The sequence below is a fragment of the Chenopodium album genome, chromosome 25, assembly GCF_948465745.1.
Source record: "Chenopodium album chromosome 25, dcCheAlbu1.1, whole genome shotgun sequence".
Lineage (NCBI taxonomy): Eukaryota > Viridiplantae > Streptophyta > Magnoliopsida > Caryophyllales > Amaranthaceae > Chenopodium > Chenopodium album.
The window spans coordinates 3,127,731-3,146,505 of record NC_137858.1 but is presented as its reverse complement, the minus strand read 5'-3'; the positions used below and the strand labels follow the sequence as shown (position 1 = coordinate 3,146,505).

General features: G+C 36.6%; 2 protein-coding genes across 2 annotated transcripts; one reads left to right on the top strand and one right to left on the bottom strand.

Annotated features, from left to right (window-relative positions):
* Positions 1–556: 556 nt before the first annotated feature.
* Positions 557–2,941, top strand: LOC145613319 (cytochrome b561 and DOMON domain-containing protein At3g61750-like). The gene is made up of 4 exons (XM_081668404.1): positions 557–878; positions 972–1,368; positions 1,976–2,268; positions 2,404–2,941. Exons 1-4 carry the CDS (start codon positions 624–626, stop codon positions 2,674–2,676), a joined length of 1,218 nt encoding a protein of 405 aa, XP_081524530.1. The 5' UTR covers positions 557–623; the 3' UTR covers positions 2,677–2,941.
* A 101-nt stretch (positions 2,942–3,042) lies between these two features.
* On the bottom strand, positions 3,043–17,932 carry LOC145613318 (protein REDUCED CHLOROPLAST COVERAGE 1-like). Its single transcript, XM_081668403.1, has 25 exons — positions 17,715–17,932; positions 17,450–17,545; positions 17,275–17,336; positions 16,125–16,217; positions 15,843–15,915; positions 15,352–15,708; positions 15,185–15,252; positions 14,339–14,470; positions 13,893–13,934; positions 13,234–13,758; positions 12,991–13,148; positions 12,242–12,746; positions 12,089–12,151; positions 11,866–11,967; positions 10,992–11,306; positions 10,151–10,243; positions 9,935–10,036; positions 9,713–9,817; positions 9,436–9,569; positions 8,341–8,524; positions 7,309–7,440; positions 6,891–7,003; positions 6,468–6,558; positions 3,442–5,710; positions 3,043–3,311 (listed from the first exon to the last, which is right to left on the bottom strand). The coding sequence occupies exons 2-24, from the start codon at positions 17,508–17,510 to the stop codon at positions 3,611–3,613; spliced, it is 5,610 nt and encodes a 1,869-aa protein (XP_081524529.1). The 5' UTR covers positions 17,511–17,545; positions 17,715–17,932; the 3' UTR covers positions 3,043–3,311; positions 3,442–3,610.
* Between the last annotated feature and the right edge of the window lie 843 nt (positions 17,933–18,775).

The window sequence follows — 18,775 nt, the reverse complement described above, 5'->3', positions numbered from 1 at the left end:
GAATTCGGAACTTACGCAAGTTATAAATTTATAGTAGTAAATCGGCTTAAAGTATATTTACAATAGTAACGCAAGTATATAGTAACAACATTCTACCGTTTATACATAGTGCCTCAAGTAACAACTTTTTAACCGGAATACAAAGGATAAAATAGAGAAAAGTAAATTTTTTATTATTATTATTATTATTATTTACGGGAAGGAAAGCATATCTTATTCACCTTAATCTCATATTTTTTTAGTTATGACATTCGGGGTTTCCCTTTAAAATTAGTCTCATACTGTAGGAATAAGAATAAGAAGTGTAAAAGTGGGAGAAAGCAACCAACATATTGTAGGGTCCAAAAAATAAAAAACAAAAAAAAGAAAGGATGTTGCAGTAGCAAGAAAAGGCGGGAAATGATGATTTTACCAGCAACGACCAACCAACTTCAACATCATAACAGAAAGGGGTTTAACTTAGAATACACGAGACTAAAACCTTCCAACTTTCTTGTCTTTGATCACCTGTTACTTCCTCTGTCTTTCTTATCTTCTCAATCTTCATCATTCCCTGTGTAATAGTATAATCGCGCTATCTTCCAACTTAAATGAATCTTTCTGCTAATTATTTTCCAAAATAAATGACCAATTTGAGATCTCAAAGTTTTCTAATAATGTCATACTTATTGTTGATTTTATGTCTGATTGTATTTGAGCAAAAGAGTGTTTGTTTAGTAAATGCTGCTGCTGAAGCCGGTGTTAAACAAGCGAATGTGGGGGTTCAGGATACAAGATCACAGTTTTGCAGCATTGATTTAGCAAACTTTCTTCCTCCCCCATATGGGAACCTTTCCTATAGCAATTGTCACCCTGTTTGGGAAACTTATGTTTTGAGGGTAAGTTCTGTTTCTCCTTAATCGGTTTTTATAAGGTTTCTTTCTACGGCCTAGCTGTGCCTCATCAGTTTGCACCTTTTCATTTGAATGCAGTATTACCAGAGCAAGGATCATACTGTAACTATAGTACTATCAGCGCTATACACGACAGGATGGGTAGGAATTGGATTCTCGAAAGATGGGTTGATGGTGGGTGGCAGTGCCATGGTAGGGTGGATCAGCAAAAGTGGGCACGCGAAGATCAAGCAGTATTATCTGAAAGGTCGGAAGCCTCATGAGGTTCTTCCCGGACAAGGGGATCTCAATCTGACAAGCATTCCTCCTGTTGTGGTACTTGATGGAGCTAACCTTTACTTGGGTTTCCAGCTTCAGTTTAATGCTCCTCTCCAGCAGCAGCCCACTCTGCTAGCTTATGGAAGCAGGGTTCCCCTCAATCACAAACTCACAGTGCACGATGATAAGACCACCATACACATTGATTACTCAACTGGTGAGTTTTCTTAGTTTACAATGCTGTTGAAAGCATCAGAATCTGAAATCCTTTCATATTCTGTTCTTTAGTTTTTGAGGTTTTTAAGTGTCAAAAATTATACCACTTGAGTCATACTCGACAAATAGTGTCATTACTGTCAAGTACCTATAAGAACATACTCATGTCGGAATATCAAGGATCGGCCACATGTGGGATTGAGGTGAGGTAAAGTGACAAAGTCCAACCTAACAGTCTTAACATAGCATATATCTGAATATCTCAAATACAAGTATATAGTTATCAGAAACCTAATTTCGATTAGCAAAAAGGATAGATATATGAAAAAGACAAAAGAAAAATGGAACTGAAAACTCACTGTCAAGAAACCATAATCATGATTCATGAAACATGAATCTGAAATGGAGACCTAATATAGTTAAGAAATACAAAATATCAGAACCCTGTGGGAACAATATTTTATCATAATGGGAAATACAAACTAACTTATTACTCTTCAGTTTTTGCGACTACTCATGGGTTCTATAGATATCTCAAATATATAGTTGGTTGGGAAAGGGAAGAAAACAGCGAAAAGTAAGATCAATTATCTTTTGCTGAGTATCAGGTGTTGCTGCTGCTACAAGTGAGGCCGGGGGTTTCGACAAGATGAAAAGAAGCCATGGAATTCTGGGGGTTATTGGCTGGGGACTTATTCTTCCTTGTGGGGCTATGATTGCCAGGTTTCTCAAGCACAAAGAACCTCTGTGGTTTTATCTGCACACTTTTATTCAGATGGTAGGGTTTCTCATCGTGTTGGCGGGAGTAGTGGTCGGTCAAGCACTTAATAATCAAATCCATGCAGATGTTGCTGCACACAGAGGCATAGGATACTTTGCTCTCACACTTAGCATTATCCAGGTAAATAAAAATTAGATCAGACATCTCATACTGATGTACTGTGACACTACAATGTTATCCCCAAAAACATGTAGAAACTGATCTTATATTGCCTCGTAAAAAATTTAGCCTTATTCTAGTTTTGACTTGTCACAGGTGCTGGCATTTTTCATCAGGCCAGATAAGGAGTCAAAGATACGTAGGCTTTGGGCCGCATACCATCGATGGTTTGGAGTAATTACACTCTTCTTTGGGGCTCTAAATATTGTTCTCGGGTTCCAAGTTGGGGGAGCTGGTTCTGAATGGAAGATAGGATATGGATTTCTACTTGGTATCATTTTAGTTACTGCAATTGTTTTGCAGGTTCTATCCAAGCTCAGAAGCTCAGAGAAGCCAGCTCAACCTATTTCTGCCTATCAAATGAGTTAAATTCACTAAAAGATTTTCTGTTTTAGTTTTGAAGGGGCGTTTGGTACACATCTGAGCATTTGCATCAGCCTCCAGCTAGACTACGCTCACAATTTTGGTTTTTATTAAGATTAAATCGTCAGAATTTTGTTACTAGAATGACAGGAAAAAAAACTGAAGTGGTTGTGTAAATATCATAGTTTTTTGTTTTTATTTCTTCTTTCACTAATATGTTGGTAAGAGTATGATTCGAAGAAAAACGAAAGATGAAACAGGGGTGTTTACAGGCACACCAAACATCTATTATGAACTGAAGGAAGAAATACTTGTACTTTATTCATGCAATGCAACTTTAATATCATGGTATAATGTCACAAAGAGGGGAAGTGAACAAAACAGGTTCGTTGACTGGGAGAAGAGCAAAATGTCAATACCTTGTCAATACAAAGCTGAAGCAGTCAGTATACACAGGTGAACAAAATTGTATCAATCACTATCAAAACCTTGCAATAACCAAAATCGAATTTTTTTGTGCATTCTGCAAATCAAAATCTATGAATTTCTATCTTCAGTATACATCGCATTGTCAAGCATTCTTCATTTTTGAGGGTAAAAAAAGCCACCTCACACCTAAACAGAAGTCTCCCAATAAAGACCTGCAGTCAAACAAAATCCGGTGATCAGAGCACAGCAATATGCAGCATGTAAAAGAAGTAATGCAATAAACTGGTTCTCCAAAATAAGAAAGTAAATGGATGACATTGTGAGTTTAGACTTTGAACTAACCTTTTAAGTTTTAACCTCTCATAAGACACTTCGAGCTCAATAGCAGTGATAGCACATAAAGGACCAGTAAAGCTCGATGTAATCCGAGACGTCTACACTGCATATTGGAACATATATTTTTTTTCCCATAGCCCTTTTCCTGAAACTGCAGCGAAAACTAGCTAGTCCCTCATGTTGCTACATTACTTTCACATGATGACAAGGGCCTGGAAGTTTCACTGTCTCGCAAAACTCTGCTGTATGCAATTTTAAATGACTGTGAACAATGAGGTCTTCTAAGCAAACTTAATGGCACTCTTAGAGTTTGCTTACGGTTTCTTTTTCCTCGAATTAATATGCTGAAAGTTCTTTCATCATCTTCCACACGATGATTAGATTTAGGAACCTCAGCAATATCTTCAGACTTTTCCTTGGGAATGTCATCAGACTCGTTACACACTGGCGCTGTCCCCTTTACATCCACACAAGAAGTCGGATCCTCTTTCTGCTTCTCTTTCTCCAAATCAATCCAAGCCAATTTATCTGCATCATGAACCACCTCTGGCATGGAAAACACCACTTCTTTCTTTGCCTCCTCACCACTACCAATATCATCAGGCAGAAGAGGTGCCAAACCTTGGTTAACCTCAGAACTTGGAGATTGAGCCTTTTGCTCTGATATAGGTTCACATATTGGTTCAGCCACAGGTGGAATTACAGAGAACTCAACTGGGCGGCAACCAGGCCAAACGGTGCCGGGATTCATGTTGCACTGCCATACATAATGATTGCGATGGAAATGATTTCCACTTGGAGGAAAGCTATTGGGTGGTACAGGCTGAGCTTGACTGTAAGGAGGGTACATGAACGGCACCTGTTGTATAATATTTGGCGTAGTTGGTGGAGAAGGGTACGGGTGATGAGGTGACAAAGGATTAACGGCTGGCATCACTGGAGCAGGTCCAGGGTGGAGAGCCATGTTCATAGGCCAAGGACCTACAGCTGGAACAGCACCTGGAGCAGAAGGAAGATTCATGTTCAGAGGCAAGGGAGCAGACCGCGCAATAGCTGGTGATGGGTTAAATGGTGCAGCAGAAGCAGACAACTTCTTGCTGGGGATATCTGGTGCATCACTTAAATTTGCAACCATGGGTTTGTCCTCCAAATGCTCCTCTCCTTGCAAGGGAAGAGTTACAACATTATGCTCTGTTTGAATGCAACAAGTTATGTCCATCCCAAACTTCACATCTTTTGAAGCACTCGTTGAATTCTTAGTCACATTACTTACAGACTCATTCTCAGGTAACACTTCATGGATGTCAATGGTATCACTCTCAGACTTTTCACCAGTAGAAGGCACCATGGCACCAGCTGATCGACTTTGTTCCATATCGTGATGTCCTGGCGAGGACTCCTTGGTATTTGGAAGTGAACATTCATTAACCTCTTTAACATTGTCTACCTCGAGATCTGCCTTTTCAGAGGCAACAATTTCTCTAAAATCACTGCTTACAGCATCTTCACATTTCTCTACAGTAACCTCACCTTCATTTGGACTATCATTTTGGGGAACACTGGCGTGCAGTTTAGAAATTGTCCCTGGAGGTGCAACTGCAACATCCTTATAGGAAGGAGATTTCCCCAGCCTAACTATTGTGGGTTTCTCAAGACTTTGTCCGGATTCACTTTCTCTGCTAGAGACCTCCCGAGATTCATCTTTGGCAGAGGAAGGCACAGACTTAACCCTGTAAGTAACAGCTTTGACAATTCGTCTCCCAAATTTGCTGACTTGGGAAGCATTTTTAGCAATATGCTGATCCATGTAACTAGCAGGTGACAATGCACGTTTCTTCAACACGTAATAGTTAGTATTTTGGAGAGAATTATTAAGTCTGGCTGGATCACTTTCAACTACTTCTTTCTTTTGATAACCATATACTTTGCCAATTGTTGCCCGGCGCTGTCTTACACGACGACCATGCCCCCCAGATGATCTTGGCCGTTGGACAGGCTGCCACCCATCCTCAGTTTCAATATTGGTTTCAGGTGACACTTTATTTGAAGAGGTAGGCTGCTTCTCTTGTGCAGGTTCAGACACAGGCACAACAGGCTGAACAGGCTCTGAAGTGACATCTGCCAATTTTTCTGCATCAGAAGTAACATCAGATTCAGCTTCACCATTAATGCTTTCAGGTTCATTATCACCCTCTGAAACAAGGGGATCTGTGTCCTTTGGAGAAGACACCTCGGGAGTGGGTTTGCTGGAAACCTGGTTAGCTTTCTCTTGGACCTGTAGATAAAAAAAACAATATAAATGAGAGAGCCTAAAAACAAATGAATATTATATAAAAGCACATTCAAGCACTAGTGTGAAACTCATTTCTTCATCAATGTTTCCAGTCCCTTGTACCCAATAATGAGATTTATGACAGGACACATAGACAATCTAGACACCTTGCACAGACCAGATGGCAAGGATGGCAACCAGGAACATGTTCATATTTGGTAGATGGAAAACAGGCAATGATACTCCATGCAGCTATTCATCTTCAAAATTCAAATCAGAAAGTCTGAAACGAGCTTATTTTGGTTACTAACAATAATGGCTTCTTGGGTGCGAAAATTTTCATATTCGAAGGACATCCCAGAAACAAATATAACTATTTATCAACAAAAAAATATCATGTGTGTGGAAAAAAAAAAAAACATTTATTATATCCTGCTAGTCTGTTACCACTGCTCGCATTCCCATTACTTAGGTTAGTGACTTTCTAGAGATGTGTGCCATAAGTAATGAGAGGACTATTCTACTTATCTACTGCATGTTTAAGATCCCAGTTGCAATGGATGAATTGAAGTTTTTACCTTTTTTTTTTTTCATTTCTCAGAATAGAAAAGGACACTACAAAACCAACTGGGACTGTTATAGATATAATCAAGTCTTGTTTTAATTTGCATATCAATATAAATGCAATAAAGCATATCAGTATATCACTCATACGTAAAATATGTACTATATCTAAGAGACTAAAAAGAGCTTAAGATACCTTCACAAAATAGCTTTTTCTCTTGACTGACATTGAATTTCTCCCTTTCGAATCAGGACTCGGATTTATGTAGTCAAGCAAGTCTGAGACACTGGCAATAAGCAACAAAGGTTAGTGTGAGTCACAGGGTAGCATATAATACATAACACATGCATTCATTCATATGGCAAGAGAGCCCACACTCATAAGTACAATGACCCACTTAAAATCTGAATTAAGGCTTTAACAGCCATGTTCATGAACAGTTCGTCAGAAAACCCACGTTTGGAACATTTATCATCGTACATCTGGTCTACTAAAATACGAATTTGGAGATACATGGTATATAGGCAACACTCTAAATTAACAAATAAATTAGTGGACAAAAGTTACATGCAGTACAAGGTACTTGGAATAACTTCATAAATATACTCATATATATACCTCAGATGACCTTTGCTTGCTATAGATGCATCAGGTTTCCTTGTTCCATTTCTGGCAGCCTCTTGCTGTTCAAAAGCCTTGGATTCAAAATACTCGAGCCAAGCAGCAGCATCCTGCAGAGTAAATTGCAAACATGATTCTAGATTAAGACAAAAATTCATAAAGAGTTCAATATAACCAAAATCACACACACACACACACACAAAGAAGGCTTCTACCAAAGTCTTGTGCATATGAACCTCTCTTCTTCTTCTTTTTTTTTTTTTTTTTACTTTTAGAAAAAACATCACTATGGAGGAAAAAAATCCACCAAAGAACTTTAAATGCCCTTTTTTACTTGTGAGTCTGCAGCCCTCGTGATGGCAACAGTGAACATTACAAGCCTCATTTTCAATAGGAAAAGAAAGAGTCAAAATACCTGTGTGCGTAAATCATCAGGCCCTAGCTTAGCCCGAAGAATTTGCAGGGTTGTCTGCTCATGCTGAACACTTAAAGGATATGCTTCCATTAATGAAAGTGCAATAGCTATGGCATGATAACTTGCTGCTGTCTGGAAAAAATATATATATATTGGTTAATCTAATTGTAGGAAGTATAAAGGAAGAGCAAGATGGACGGAGGAAACTGAAAATCTGCTAGTAAATTAAGACAGAATATCCTTGAAAGAGACAATAGCATAATGCGTATCACATTAATTAATCATAGTAGTTGGCTACTTGGTTCCAGTAAAAGGATGCCTAAGGCATTATTAAGATCTCCATCATAACATAGTAATTATGTTACTCCTACACTCTGCTGTACACGGTGTCAGGTGTCGGATCCTCTGACACTACACTTTGATATATATGACAACCAAATATACAGTGGCCACATATGAAATTTTATAAAATCTAGAAAGTCGAAGGATTTAATACCATGTTAGACACAACACCCAAATTGTGCAACATATCATAGTAAACTTAAAAAAGGGGAAAAATGATCCCTTTATTAATCAAAGATTAGAAACAGATCTTCCACAAAAAAGCACCTTCAATGAGACAGTAACAGACCCAAAGCTATCTTAAATATTAACTACCATGTTCTATTAGTCTGCCACAGATGACAGAAGCACTTAACAAAAGAAGCTGCTTCAACTTTTATAGAAGGAACATTTCTCATAAGCAAGACAAAGGTATGAAGGAATAACGGAAAGGGCTGGACTCATTTGTGCAAGACTGAAGCATGTAATGAACAAAAACCTACTGAAGCTAAAGACCAAAGACCCCCACCCTCTCTCTTCTTGTAGTGAGAATGTTAGATATGTGTTATACTAGCTGTTTAGCTCACAACAAAATAACTATATTCCAAAAGATTACAAGATATCAGAACATGGAACCAGATTCCAGAATATACCAACGTAATTTACTTAGAAATGAAAAATAATATAAGGAAAGATAAAGAGGAAATAAACCTGAATGTGATCTGGTCCGAGTAACCTTTGGTTACACTTCAGAGCCTTGTGGAGGTATCTAAGAGCAACATGCACATTTCCGAGGCCTTCCTCCATCATTGCCACATTGATGTATGTGGCAGCGGTGTTAGGATGAGATGGACCACATGTAAGATGTAATAGATACAATGCACGCTTGACATACCTGGGGAATACATTCAATTTCAATGTTTAGAGTGCATCTTGCACTAATTCATTTATTTCAATTACACAAGGACTGGTGACACTTCAATCCCAAGAAATACATAAGGTCTCTTCATTAACATGTTTATCAACATACAACATGTTGACAAAAACAGATCTTTTAATTTAACTTTTGACTCGTAAAATCCAAACCAGATGCACAATAACCACTGAATTAGATGCTCATTATCACATGGTAAGACATGGGAAAAATAAATTGGTAGCCTGAAAGGACAAATCAGAAGAGCATTGACGACTAGAACATTAATTTCATTTATCTCACAGGAAAAACTTGATAAGGAGACCATACCAAAGAAAACCGATAACAGGCTACGTACCTTTAATTGATCATACTAATGACTGACTATACTGATAGCACCTTTAATAGGCGTTTTGTGTATCAAAACTTTATTGAGGGTATTTTGAGTCACAAACACAATCTTATGGAAAAAGTCTTTTAGATAAAATCAATAATTCACCAAGATGCGACCTTTTAGCAATGGCATACCCAAACATGAAAGCAGGAAATGATGATTTTTATAAAAACATTAAAAAAAAAAAAACAGTTTTAAAAAAAATATATATTTTGGTACCCTCTTTCCATCAAAGGGTGTTGTTCTATTATGAACGCAATTCTATTTAATTCTTCTTTCGCAAACACATTTTACCATCTTACGCTATATCCCAACGATATTTACACCAATTCTTACATTAACCCAGTTTTGCTACCTCACCTACTATATTTGAAAAAAAAAAATTATATCCATTCACTTCTCCCAGAAACAAGAGTCAACAGTTAGTAGGTATAAAAAACAATGGAGGGAATACTAGAAATATATATAAGAAAGCAACATTTTCTAAATGAAAACATACTTAAGAGCCAATTCGGTATGCTGAAGGCGGTAATAGAAAACAGCTAAATCTCCATAGCTTTTCATTGTGTCAGGATGATCGAGACCCAATTCCCTCTCATTGATGTCCAAAGCTTTTTGCTGATAGATTGTAGCCTGCAATTTAATTGTCTTAATAAGTCATTAAAGTAATGGACATGGCTTGGATGCAGTGAACATGATAAAATGACCATGTACTTCATATAAGAGATGCATTATATTATTTCTGTCAGGTCATGAAACTGAAATCTGACACTAACCTGGTTAAAATCTCCAGTATGATACAAGACCACAGCAAGGAGACTGTAAGCACCTGCAGTCATCCGATGATAGGGACCACAAACTGCTACCAGCTTCGCTAAAGCCTGTAAAGCCCCCACAGCAAATTGCAAGCATCTTAAGCAACATGTAACAGTAAATTTTATAGTATTATTTGAAGAAGTCCAAAAAAAGGTAGCTCATCAAAATCAAAAGTCAAAAACCTTTGTCCCATAATTAACTGCATCTTCAAGCTTTCCTTTATCTAAAGCTGTTTTTGAGGACTCCAAAAGCTGTCTGCCATCAGCAGATGAACATGCTGCTTGCTGCAGGAGGTAAATTACATAAAAATAACTTAATCGTCAGCCTCAGACATCATACAAGAGGATTTTTCTTACTACTCTGCTTGAAATCCACAAAAAGGAAATCTCAATTCTCACCTTGTGGACAGGTGTCAGGCTAATGATATCTGTTTTACGGAAGGGATTGGGAGAATTCATATCATAATCCCTTGGAACTAATTCAAGACCCACCTGAAAATGGTAAAGTATATAATTACAACACACTATGATCAATCTTTACAGTTCACTGTGATCACTAGGCAAATAGCAAGAAAATTTGAAGTCATGAGTGCCTAGATTAAGTAGAATTTTCTGTTAGAGCTTTTGTTTGATACATAATTGAATAACATAAACCTTGCCCAGAAATCACCTTGTTCCAGTTTCTGGGATTCGAAGAAACTATGCAGAAAGGTTTCCAGCCTACCTACGGGACAGATCAACACCAGATCCTATTTCCTATTGCTATGGGATCCAGCATAATATAAGCAAAGTGTACTGTCACTTAAACTAAGAGGAACATAATAAGGGAAGTACACCAGCAAATTCGGTCAATAAAAACAGCCAGCACTAGCCCAAGCTAATCCTAATAAATATTCAGACATGGATTCCAAGGATTCTCAATTGTTTTTTGCTCTTCTAGAGGAAATTGCATTAGTATTAGATCCATATCTCTCTTTTGTACTGAGTCAAGAGTCAACACTCAACATCTCCCAACCATTCCAACAAAATTTGCTACCCCTGGTCTCCTGACTGTAAACACTTTAATTTCTTAATTAAAAACTATCATTTAGAAAGTCTTTCCAGAACATGGCAGGCATTTCCTGAATCTGGTGTTTAATTTTCCAATCCCTTGGACCTAATACAGATAGGTGTATAAACAAGTACAGTAACAACCATGTCTTTAAACAACAAATTTTCACTTCAGATTATGACTACCTACCTTTTGACATAGTCCACGTAAAATGGCGAATTTCCTCAGATCTTTGAAGTTAAAACCATTGATATCCCAGTCATATCGCTTCATCAAGAATATTTCCAGCCATCTCCATACCAGGGAGTGGACATTGTGTGATTTCTCTGAATCACCAGTCTCAGGAACCCCCAGCATTAAATTTAAAGCTGAAGCAACAGTCACAGCCACCTCGTCAGTGCCAACAGAAGCAATCACTGCTTGGAGAATGTGCTTATAAGCTCGAACAATCATCTCATGGATACAGAGAGACTGAACATGAGACAGCTTTTCTGACAACTTCACCTGATCAAAATTTTAAAAACAATGTATCAGCCAAGCTTACCTGAATGCAGAGGTTGACTTCTACTTTTAGAAAAAATAATCATTTTGGTTTAGTGCAGCGAACATTTAGCTTCTACGCACTAATTTATACTTACACCAATCACTAACATAGGTGTATTGTGGTTACACTGACATGCAACTTCCAGGAAATTGCAAATTCTAGCTTTTTTTTTTCCTGAGGGACACCATTACTAACATAGGTGTATAACTGACATACAAATTTCCAGAAATTGTAGATACTACAGGAGTTTTTGATCTCAGCCATTACTGTTTCACTGCCTACACCAAGCTAATAGTCAATGTCAAAGAGAATCAAATGTATACCACATTACCACATCTCCGTATTAGTTGCATTAAGAGATTTACCTATCAAATATCCCAATTTCTTTGAATTGAGGTTAATTGCCATCCTTCAAAAGTTTAAATGAGATTTTACAGTAACATATTCTTCTTGGTCATCCTAGTTCATTTCATTACTAAATTATCAAAGAGCCATGGCAGATTGGATAAGATTGCTTACAACACGTCCAAGCGAATTCATTCGGAGACCTCTTGTGTGCATAAAATCAGTAAGTGTTCGTCCATCCACAGGTGAGAGTTCTAATGAGCCAAAATCTGCTACCTGTGCATCATAAATGGTTATACTAGAAATTGCAGGAATTGTATTTTGAGCAGAGAAATTTAAAATTTATCTCATAAAAAAAAATAATAATAAAATAAAAAATAAAATAAAAAAAGAGTACCAGCTTAGGCAGAGCAACTTCGTCATAATATTTCTGGGAGAGGTCAATTAGTTCTTGCAAAGACTGCACCCAAAACATTTGCATTAAATCAGCTAGTACTCAGCACGTAATAAAAAAATAAAGTATCCTCTTCTGAGTTCCAAGGAATACTACCTTCAGGTGCAATCCTGTATCTGATTCTTTTAAACGACTGAAAGCTGCGTCTGACAAGATACTTTTGAGAGCAAGCTCACTGTCACTTGGACTGGTGTTGGACTGTGCTTCAGTAGAGGACACAGAAGCAGCACTGCTTGAATTTGAAGGTGCTTTATCAGAATGTACTTGAGAATTCCCTTCTGATTTCTTGTTCTTGAGAGATCTAAGGGGTGTTCCCAACCCCTCGACCTTCATCTCATTCTTCGCCTTTGTAGCAGAAGGTTTCTTGTCTTTCTCTGAACTTTTTTGATCCTGAAGATGTTGAATCCAACATGCTCCTAGCTCCCATCTCACAAAATTATCTTGCTTCGTGTTCTCTACCTGAAGCTTGGCAAGACTGTCATCCAATAATTTCTCCACAAAAGCTTGAGCTGTGTTGAGTTTTTGACTCTCAGACTGATCTGATTGAGTTACCCATTTGTGATTGTCTGTTGCTGCTCCCTTATGAAGCAACAGTCTTAAACTGCAAGGAATATTTGGCAAGAAAGTGTAAATTATCATAGCAGCAACAGAGAGGCATTTACAGGAGAGCTAGAATATTTTCGAATTAATTTCAAGTTTTTCAACCCATCTCGGCCACACAGTAATCAAGACTGGATACATATAAAGCAACTTAGTCTAGAATTCACATCAAACACCAACACCGACGCACAGCAGCAGCAGCAGCTGACCTCAATTTTTCGAGTGAGTAAGTCAAAGATGGTGACCTGTTAATATTGAGTGCATTTGCACCGCCTTCTGGCTGATCAAAAGCTTCTATGCTAGGTGACAATGAATCCACTGATGCATCTTCTTTGACTTCAACCCTCACTGTGACAATGTAACCAGCGTACCTCAGATTTACAGAGCCTAAACTGCTGATATCCTGCAACAAAAGCATAAAGTTCAGTTAGCACCTTATCTCAGCTTGCCAACAGATCCAAGCTCATAAAACTGTGAATTTGTCATACATGAGCAGCAGTATTCTCATCTGCCGTGATTCCTTTCAGCAGGTTCTTCTCCGTTAGCGCCCTCTGATCCAAACCGGTGGCACGAAGCCCATCAATTTTAGTGTCCAGCTTACTGCTAGCAAGAGCAACATCCTTCACGACAGTAATGTTCAAATCGCCAACCTTCTCAGAATGAATAATCTCGTCATTTACAGTTGAGTTAGTCACCCTCATTTTCTCCATTACATGTTGCAAGGTAGAAATTGCCCTAAAAATTGCTACATCTACGAACAAGCTATGAATAAGAAAAGCCTTTCTATCCCGTAATTGCCTCTCTTCAGGAGTCTTACAAGGCATTGATGCAACATAACGGAATTCATTTGCCCAAGGTATCAGATCACTTTTTCCATCTCTTCCCCAACCGCCACCATTTCCACCCCAAGTATCATCCTCTACAGGAAGAGGGGGAAATGTCGAAAGTGAATGTGTTGCAGATGGAGGAATGAGCCATGTATTGGCTCTGAAGCCATATGGCAGATTACCAAACTGCAAAAGTTGAGAGAAACAGAATAAATTTAAAGTAAATCAGCCAGTAAAACTGTAAATCAGCAGGATTTTTTTTTTTTTAAGGAACTTCAGTCTTGGAGATAAACACCAACAGAAGATAAAAAAAAAAGTACCTTGTTGCGCTCTGAGAAAGCTTTCATGAGCTCATCATAAGCCTGCAAGTTGGAACACCATAAGAATATAATTAAATGTTTAACGAGTGAAACAGAATAGTTAATATGCCACTGTAATGCAAGAAAATATTAAAATGTTATAAGCCTTATAATGAATTTGCTCTTCGACCAAATTTAGGTCCCCAGAAAATTGCAAGTTGCTCCAAAGAGGAAAGGGCATCTACATTATCCATGGTGGATGATAAGGCAAAAAGATGCTTACTTCTGGCATTGTACACATGTACTACAAAGACTATGACAAGAAATGCCTTAAATATGTCAACAAGTCTTGCAAATTATAGCTTTCATTTAGACAACCCCCGGAAAAGAGGAGTAGAAAAAAAAAGGTACTCCTTATTTGAAACAGAGTCCAAATTCAGCAGTTAAAAGTACAGCATGTAACTCACATTATCAAAAGCTCTACTTAGTTGTCTTAATAGATCAACAAGGTTGTGACTGAGAACACGATGCTTCCCGATACTGATGAAACCTCGCTTACAAGCCTCAACAAGAACCACCTTGCCATTGCACAGCTTAACCTGCACAAATTCCATATCAATATGAAACTCTTATAACCAGGGACAACAATGAGAGAGACTAAGACTCTCATTTGCCATTAGACATAAACAAAAAGAAACAGTCACCCTTATTATTGACCATGATTAATCCAAAACATAATATTGTACAATGTACAATAAAAATCAACAATCACTGCTAAATCATAAAGAATGATCCACATCTCAAATATGGGCTTGTTCTCATTGACTGAACTCGGCTGAGCTGAGCTGAACTGAACTCAACTCAGCTGAACTGAAATGAATATTTTATAAGAGAAGGAAATTAGGAGCTGAACTGAACTGAACTGAATTTCAACGTAAGAGAACAGGCCCTGTGTCATTTCTTATCCTAATTATCAAATCTATTCCTTCAATAAATAACTCACTATTTCGTTAACGCAACATTTTGCAATTTATAGCTAGCTACAAAGAGCAATAACGCAAACAGATTATACATCATCTCTCATTCTCGCGTAATCATACCAATTAAACTAGCTGACATCATTTAAACCTAAATAATCATCCAAAGTTACACATAATACATCACTAAACATCCAAAAGCAGTGAATAAATCAAATTAATTCCCAATTCTTTTTGAAATCCAAACAAATACTCAAAAACAAATCAAAAGAGCATAATTACAACAACATTTAAAATTAAAAATAAAATTAGAAAAATAAAAAAAAATCAACTTACATCAATGAAAAAAAGATGATCATCCTCCAAAACCTGATCATCAGTCTGCTTTGAAGCCCTTCGTATAACTACAAATCATCAAATAAATCAACCGCAAAATCAAATTTCACCATTTTCTTCACATTTCATCCAAAAATCAAACAAATAAAACTAAATTCAATACATACATTGAAGAGGAGGAGAGAGATGAGCAAGAGAGAAGAACTCGTAAAAGCTACCAAGCTTAGGGCACGAATTATTCGTCTCTCCCTCACCATCAATCATCATCGAAACATCATCTTTCGTTGAAGATTTTCCGGCGAAATCCTCCGTCGCAGGCGCCGGCAATTGTTTGCCGGAATTCGACTTATTGCCGGACTTCTTCGCCGACGACGAAGTCTTATCCTGCGCACCACGCGCATTTTTAGCATCCTCAGTTTTCGCCCCTTCTTTGACGCTCGCAGAAGGTCCGAAGCTCGTTGTGCATGCTACAATGTCGAGCAGTCTTCTAACGTGCGCTGCTGCACTTTCCTTATCGTACGCCTCTGTAAATCGAGAAGAAGAAGATTAGAAGAGTGAAACGGTGTCGTTTAATCGTTTCGATTTTTTTTATTTTTTTTATTTTTTAAGAGAAGATAAGATAAAACGACGTCGGTTAGTGGGTGAGGGTTTAAGTTACCTTCAATGAGGGTGAGAGTGCAGGGTTTAAGAGCTGCAACGTCCACCGTGTCTTTTAGACGTGGGCCCCTGACCTGTACATGTTTAATAGGATACCAAAAAAAATAATGTTACGTAATTTTATTTTACTTTTTATAGAAATAAAGTAAAAAGGGCAAAAAGAAAAATATAACAATGTCAAAAGAATTTGTCATCCACACTTTTAAAGGTAAGTTTTTATTTTTATTTTTGAGGGATAGCAAGGTGAGTCATTGGATAAAGAAATTAAGGATTGGATATTAACCTCATGTGATAAGGAAAAATTGGTGATGTTGCAAGTCATGGTATTGACTGAGAGAAGCTTGCGGATGTCGATGATCCTATCCGTGGATATTCCCTGTAAAGTTAATGAGAGTTTAAGTTAGAGGTAAGATTGCATATAAAAATTGAAAAGATTGGATAGTCACAATTCTAATACAGATGGAAACAAAAGATTGTGCACAATTACTCCCTTGATTTGTTGAAAATGTATACCTTGTGTGGAGCACATAACATGCTTACTTTTACACGGCATGTTTAATTTCAAAAGAACCATTCACGCTTAAGATATTAAGACTTTTTGTCAAGTTACGTACAATAGCTATTGTATTAAGTGCATACTAAGCGCATTAGTTTCTTTCTTATGTAATATGATTAATTAATTTCGAGAGTGTGACAGATAATTACTCATAAATTTATTATTTTTAAAATAATCATGTATGTTGTACCTGAGAACAAAAGTGAATTTCATACAATCTTATATTTTCATGTTTTCTTATCACATGACACTAATTATAGAAGCCAATGTATAGTTTATTTTCATTTTTCATATGGGGGCGGTTTTAAATTAGTAAATTCATCATCTATGAGTATAAACATCATGCATCAAATAAGTAATGGATGACTAGGCCAAACATCTACTATTGTGCAAAATTTTAAATGCCAAAGCACCCACAAGATTTGATACCCACCAATAAACAAAATGACACCTATCATTTGAGTCTTGGCCTAAAAAATCTTAAAATTTTATTCAAGAACATAAGTGCATATTCAACACAAATAATTTTTTTTGAAAAAATGGATCATGTATATTCTATATTGAATAGTGTATTTACTATACCGATATAACATCCAAACAAGCAAGACTTTAACTAGAAGTGTATATATATTACTTTCATTCGAATTTAATTGTCACGAAACTATTTCAGATTAATACGATTGTCGAAGAGGGATATGCCACGAGGTGTGGATATCCCTATTTGTGAAAAGGGATTGTGGTAAACAAACTTGTTGCACCCCACAACCACACCCCAAACAATAAAAACCATTGAAACTCTGTTTTTCATTGACATAAAAAATAAAAATAAAAAACACACTATTAAAACATGAAAAATTGAGTAAGTATTATTATAAACCTTTAAGACTACACTGGTCTCATCGGGAAGGTTCACTGTGATATCCATAACAACAGGAAGAACTGAAGAATATTCACCAAACAACAGAATTGTTAGTATATAAAAAATAATTAAACAGAATTAATCAAATACTTATTTATATTTAAAACAAATGTGTACAAATAAAAAACTGTACTTTTCTCTTCTTTCTTCTTCTTCTCTCCTTTGCTCTTTCCTCTTCCATTTTTGGGTGCCATTTCTTATAAAAATCAAAACTTTGTAAACTTTATTCCTGTAAAAAAAAATGGAATTAATTAATTAATTTCAATTCTAAAATGCAAAATTACCAACTTTAATCCATAATTAATGAATTTAAGAAAATGGGTAATTCAAAATAATGTAAATTTCAGTGTTTCTGACAGAATTTAATCCGTCTTTTCAAAAGAATCAGTAAATCTTACCAGAAAGTACAAATTCCAAGGGCCAAAAAACAGGGGAATAGTAAAACAGAGCAAATTTTCAGTAAAAGGTTTTAAGTAGGATAAGATAGGTGCTTAAGGAGTAGCAGAAAAACTAAATTTGAAAATGAAAGTGAGCATTGAATTTTTAGAGAGAGAAAGAGAGGAGAAAATTTGGTGGGACAGAAAAACAGGGGAGTTAAATAAAATTGTAAATGGGAGATTGAAAACAGAGGAGGTGGGTATGATAAGGAAGGAAGGGTGGAGATTTAAGGCTCAGATATAACTTGGCATTTTGTGCTCTCTTTTTAATTTTTTTTTTTTTCCCAATTTTTCTGCCTTGCATATGGGGTATAATTTTTTTTTTGGGCAAATTTGGAGATTTTTTTTTGGGTTGGTATATTATTGATACGGAGTAATAAATCAGAAGTGATAAGGAGTACTAAATCAAAAGTGATACGAAATAAAATAAAAGACTAAAAGTGATACGGAGTAATAAATCAAAAGTGATCTGATACGAAGTAAAATCAAATATCAATAATCAAGAGTGATACGTTATATTGTACTAAAATAAAAAGTGATACAGGGTAAACTAAAAGACCAGAAGTGATACACCAAGATTGACGGTGAACTAAACCAAAAGTCACAGAGAGTACTCAAATTCCAAAAATGATACGGACTAATAAACCATAAGTGAAACGAAGTAAAATTAATTTTTTAATTAGGGTAGATTAAGCAATTAGCTCATTTGATTTTATTCATTTATTGGGTAGTAATGAATGATGAAATAGGAAAAAATTAGAGTGTGGTTGACTGATCGCCATGTGTTTGTGTATAGTTTGTATGATATCTCTAAGTCAGATTCCGAGCCATGTGTCACCTCTCATGCACTGAATATGCCTTTTTTACCATATATAGTTTCAACTCATATCCAACAATAATTAAGTTGAAATTAAAGTCTTATTCACCATTTACTTGTATGTATCTACAACTTATAATTAACTCACCTACATAGTACATACTCCGTATGTATCTATAGCTTATAATGAAGTTAATTGAAAGTC

Coding starts and splice junctions, on each gene's coding strand:
- LOC145613319 (XM_081668404.1), top strand. CDS start 624: ATGACCAATTTGAGATCTCAAAGTTTTCTAATAATGTCATACTTATTG. Junction 1,369..1,975: donor ACACATTGATTACTCAACTG/GTGAGTTTTCTT, acceptor GCTGAGTATCAG/GTGTTGCTGCTGCTACAAGT. Junction 2,269..2,403: donor TCACACTTAGCATTATCCAG/GTAAATAAAAAT, acceptor GACTTGTCACAG/GTGCTGGCATTTTTCATCAG.
- LOC145613318 (XM_081668403.1), bottom strand. CDS start 17,510: ATGGCACCCAAAAATGGAAGAGGAAAGAGCAAAGGAGAGAAGAAGAAG. Junction 15,916..16,124: donor ATTTTTCCTTATCACATGAG/GTTAATATCCAA, acceptor AAACATGTACAG/GTCAGGGGCCCACGTCTAAA. Junction 9,818..9,934: donor CAGTTAATTATGGGACAAAG/GTTTTTGACTTT, acceptor GGGGCTTTACAG/GCTTTAGCGAAGCTGGTAGC.